Source organism: Pecten maximus, chromosome 17 (genome assembly GCF_902652985.1).
Source record: "Pecten maximus chromosome 17, xPecMax1.1, whole genome shotgun sequence".
NCBI lineage: Eukaryota > Metazoa > Mollusca > Bivalvia > Pectinida > Pectinidae > Pecten > Pecten maximus.
Window position 1 is genome coordinate 21,331,457 of NC_047031.1, and position 4,918 is coordinate 21,336,374.

The 4,918-nt window shown below is 34.8% G+C and overlaps 1 protein-coding gene across 2 annotated transcripts; it reads right to left on the reverse strand.

Annotated features, from left to right (window-relative positions):
- Positions 1–224: 224 nt before the first annotated feature.
- On the reverse strand, positions 225–4,570 carry LOC117315953. Of its 2 annotated transcripts, XM_033870395.1 has the most exons (5): positions 2,509–2,911; positions 1,384–1,495; positions 988–1,151; positions 683–792; positions 225–518 (listed from the first exon to the last, which is right to left on the reverse strand). In XM_033870395.1, the coding sequence occupies exons 1-5, from the start codon at positions 2,516–2,518 to the stop codon at positions 276–278; spliced, it is 639 nt and encodes a 212-aa protein (XP_033726286.1). In that variant the 5' UTR covers positions 2,519–2,911; the 3' UTR covers positions 225–275. The 2 variants fall into 2 exon arrangements, 1 of the variants encoding a protein (XP_033726286.1); XR_004529790.1 differs by lacking the exons at positions 225–518; positions 683–792 and adding an exon at positions 2,988–4,570 and having other exon boundaries at positions 1,036–1,151; positions 2,509–2,627.
- Between the last annotated feature and the right edge of the window lie 348 nt (positions 4,571–4,918).

Consider the following 4,918-nt stretch of genomic DNA (forward strand, 5'->3'; position numbering starts at 1 on the left):
GTGCCTGTACATTTTCCATCCGGATTTTTTTTTTTTTTTTTGCTAATTGGGAAAATATTATCAACATATATTTTGTTTTATATTAAACTTAGCTCCGATACAGTGTGTGAAAGTAATTCATGAATCTTCATAGACAATAGGTCTATATAAATTTCAAATTGCATAGACCCAACCAAATTTCTATAGACCGCATTTTTTTCCACTAAAATAATGACAAACTCTGATTTTCAATTCATTGCGATATGTGTGTTTATTTACTGGAACTTCAAGTTCATTCACTGGTTTTCACTCTCTCTTTCCATTTCCATACACACTACATGTTGTTTCAGTTTGGAGAAAGTAGTTGTCTCATCGTATTCATCATCTGACTCCGAGTCCACTTCCTCTGCTTCTTTCTCTGCCTCTAGTTCAACACAGCCAATGCCATCATCCTCAATATTCTGTTCTGCCTCTGCCTCGCTCGTCTTGGACTTTCTACAAAAATCTGGCCTCCTCTGCCCACCACAAGGGGTTTTGGTCTAACAAAACAAAATAATTATAATTTATATTTCATTTGTCTAATTAATAAAATGAAAATGATGACAATGTTATTTATTTTTTTCAGGGAAATACAACTTCTGACAATTATGTCTGATTGTCAATATTTTGTTTAGATTAGTCTGAGACAAGCCAAAAATCTTACCAAGAACCGAGTTATAGCAGCATCCGGGTTGAACTCCTTAACAGATGCAGTCTGCGTTTTGACCATCATAACGTCAGACATGGCTTCAGATGATAACCTGGCCCTTCTCTCTGAAATTGGAAATTGTTTTATTATTTTGAATTTATTGCAATATTATAAACATATGACATTACAGATAACTAATATGAATAGGACTGCTCAGAATAAGGCTCAGCTCTTTATTCATATCACGCAAAATACAATTATACTATGGACTACAGACTACATGAGAGATACTCAGGGTGAGAGTTACAATTCATACATACCTCCCTTGATCAGCTTCATGTGAGAGAACGCTCTCTCATTGAAGACAGAGGTTGGGGGGAGGCTGAGGATAAGGTCAATCAATGACAAGATATCATCCACCTCCTGGTTCTTCAAAGCTCTGTTAACAATTACCCAATCCAGAGCCTCAACTGTTGTACCATATCTGTAATGAAATTGATAAAATAAATATGCAATCATTTTGTAAATTACAATTAGTTGATACATGTATTATTTGAATTTGATTCACTTGAAGTTGATCAGATTTTAATTGATATTTTCACATTCATTATTTGGATTTCATGTTTTTCAACAATAAAGTAAAGGTCATACAAAATTGCATTAAAAGTTAATATCATATTTATTGTCAAAACGGCCCTGCATAGAATTGTAATTACCGCTGGTAAACAAGAGTTTTGAGTCTCCTCCATTGTGGCAGCATGTTCACGTCGTCATCAAAGCGACCTGCGAAGTGACTCTGGAGATACTTCACCTCATGGTTTCCGAAGGCTAAAACAAATTGATAAATAATAAAAAATTTAAATATATGTATTTGAAAAACTTGCAACAGTGCAATGTCTTAATTGATAAGTTAACATTAGTTTCATATTCTAATCTATTAACACTATTTCATGGATATTTACATTGTCTTTAAATGGAGATCATATGGGGGAAATGCTACCAATAAAAGAATTTATTTGAATTCATATTTCTCTAAATTATTACTTTTTTTCATTTCCAAATACTTATGACACCTCAAAGGCTCATTTCAATCTGCATAATTATTATGAAGCAAACGAAACATTCATATTTAATTATGATTTATAATACACTATTCATTTTAATTTCATATCATTGAAATGTAAAGACACCAAGTCACATAATGTCATCATGTGATCCAATCAAATTATTGAAGCATGACTGATTTAAAAATTAAACATTATTGATCCTTTATGCATACATTATTTCAATTAAAGAGTAGAGCAGTGAGAAATGAAATGAAAATATAAATAAAGTGTTAGAGACAGGAGCTAGATAGTGTCGTACTTAATATCAAAATCAAACAATCAATGTTAGTTGTAACAATATTCAGAACTGAAAATAAATACATTTTAAGATAAAACATGTAATAAACTTGAACAGCAACGCTTTATCATTCACCAATGATACGAGTCCTGTCCTGGGCTGGTGGCCAAACAACAAAGTTTACTATTTGTGCAGACTTAAAAAAGTCTCTATCGCCAGAAAACCTCCCCTCTAAGGACTTCAACACATTTTGCACCATAAGTTCTCGGTACCTCAGGGAAGGAACATTTCCCTTCAAAGTCACTCCTTTATAGGATTTGGAAGAGCAGACTTCCTTCAGCTCATCACTATTCCTTTTTAACAAAATCAGATATAAGAGTAAGCAAATAGTTTTTTTGCGATTCCTTTTTACAATTTGAATTGAATAAGCAAGTGAATATTTACATCATGGAATCGACCATGTGATGTGTGAGGTACTTTATTTCCATTATACTTACTCATTCCCATAGCTTTGTATCAGTTCCTTTGCTGTTTCCATCATGAAGAAAGCATCTGCTATGGTAGGGTTCTCACTCTGAAGATGCATGGATAAGGTGTTGACAGGTTCTAAGACATCCTGTTAAACATTAACAATAATAACAAACTGTTAGAATGATAACTTACTAGTCTTAAATAAAGTGCATGTTTCTGATGTAAAGTGTATATATTGGAAATTAATTACATCATAAACTTATATTAACTTCAAATGTTGGATGCAGCATTTAAATCAAATGAGGATAAATTATTTGTATTACATACTGAGTCAATGATAGTGACTAACTGTACACTCTTTTATGATCCATATTGTTTCTGTGTAATATGAGTAAATGACTATTTAATTGTAATATAAAATCACTTAATATTTGATTACTTTGTAGTAAATGTTGATTGTTTTATAAAATTTCAATCGAATGCGTAGTTAAAAACAAAAACATACCTGCATCACCATCATGAACGCAAAGAGGTTTACATCTGTGGCAAGCTTTACCAATCCCTCAGCCTTTGGGACGGAATGTGATGCATCCTGAAGCTGAGTTGTTATGGCCTCATAACTTTTCATGAGTACAGAAATTGCTTTCAGTGTGTGAGGTATCCAACGAGTACCACCTGCACGTGTAGGAAAGACAGTAGGAACTTTCAGAATTTCAAAAGTTTTTTGAAGGAGTTTCCTCTGCTTTGGACTTTTCTTGTAGAAGTAGTAAAGTCCTATGAGAAGAGTCATCAATCTATCATAACTTTTTTTTACTGTTATGTTTCCTTTTATTGAATCTTTGACGGCAAGCTCTAGCCGGTGAGCCAAACAGTGAATAGAAACAAGATCTGGAGATGATTGCTTCATAAGTGTTGTAAATCCTTTCTTTGCCCCCATCATATTTGATGCTCCATCTGTTGTAGTACCAACTATCTTCTTTACATCAATATTATTCTTTTTCAGGGTGTCTAACACAGCATCGTGTATGTGTTCTGATGTTGTCGACTCAGGTGACACAAATCTAATAAATCTTTGATGTCTCTCACCTTTGTGTGCATAATGTACATATATGGACTCCTGTTCTGTCCCAGATACATCTGTAGCCCCGTCTATAGTGATTGAAAAGTACTGAGCTTCCGAAAGCATTGAGCTGGTATTTTCAGATTCAACCATGGCAATGTGGTGAATAAACTCTCGACAAGACTTGTCATTTTGATAAGTGACCCCTGTGTCCAACTCTTTAGCCTTGTCCAGTTCGCACAGAACAACATAATCTTTGAATGACCAGTCATGCTTTGCCACTACATGAGCATTACGAAACATGTATCGTAAATTTCGTAAATTTGAAGCATTCAGCAGTCGTATGGCCGACACACCTTCCGACTTAGCAGGGTTATCTATGATATTTGTTTGTGCCTTGGCGGATTCAATGTGTAGCGTACTTTTTTCATGGGCTTTGATGGTGTCTATTTTGAAGTTTGACGTTCCTTCAAACCACATCTGTGACTGTATGTTGGACTTGTTTTTTCCAAACACCTTGCAGGTCTCGCACCACATTTTAGTAGAGTCAAATTTTAGCCATGACCTTCCTACCTGCCAGTGAGGCATGAACGCCCGTTCCCTTATGTCTTCATATGCCTTGCGTTTTTGTTTCGTCGTATCTTCTGATGAAGGTATTGCCCATTTTCTCTTTTGGTTAGGTTTAGCCCCCTCATAATAGCGTAAGAAGTTCGCCATATTGTATCGCAATCAGTATCAACGGAGCGCTTGACTGAGAGTGATCTCCCCTCAATCAACCGGACGTTTGAAACGGTAGCGTATACATGTCTACAGAACTTGATCGGACAAATTCTGCCAAACAAAGCATGAAAACGAACAACACTTAAGAGAAATGCAATTGATGTTATTTATTTATAACATTTAAAATACGTTTTAGACATTAATAAGCAATTAAATTGCTTAGACATCAGGTCTACTGTGCTAACGTTTATGTATAGACCGACAGGTTTTTCTATGGCCTCGGTCTATCGGTCTATCGTTACTTTCGCACACTGCCGATAAATAGAAACTGCATATTCATAGTTTAATTATTACATTTACTTGTAAAACATCACGGGAATACATTCTGGTCGCCATTTCTTCATACAAATAGATGTACAAAGACTGATTGGAAAAGACGAATATAAAATAAGGTAAAATATAAACTCTGGGGGAAAGGGCCTAAATTGCGCCAAAAAAATGTACCCAAAAGAAATTACTGCATCCTAGGTTGATTTTCAAATCTAATGCTCCATTTTTATAATACTTGGTTCTCGCGGAGGCAGTATAGGAGCCGTAGTAATTTGGTTATACAATGACGGAGCTATAAAACGTATCCCAACTTTCATGTTCTTTCA

Excerpts from the sequence above, each read along its gene's own strand:
- LOC117315953 (XM_033870395.1), bottom strand. Across the intron at positions 1,152-1,383 it reads AAAACTCTTGTTTACCAGCG|ATATGGTACAACAGTTGAGG; the intron begins GTAATTACAATT and ends ATTTCATTACAG. Across the intron at positions 793-987 it reads CATGAAGCTGATCAAGGGAG|AGAGAAGGGCCAGGTTATCA; the intron begins GTATGTATGAAT and ends TTCCAATTTCAG.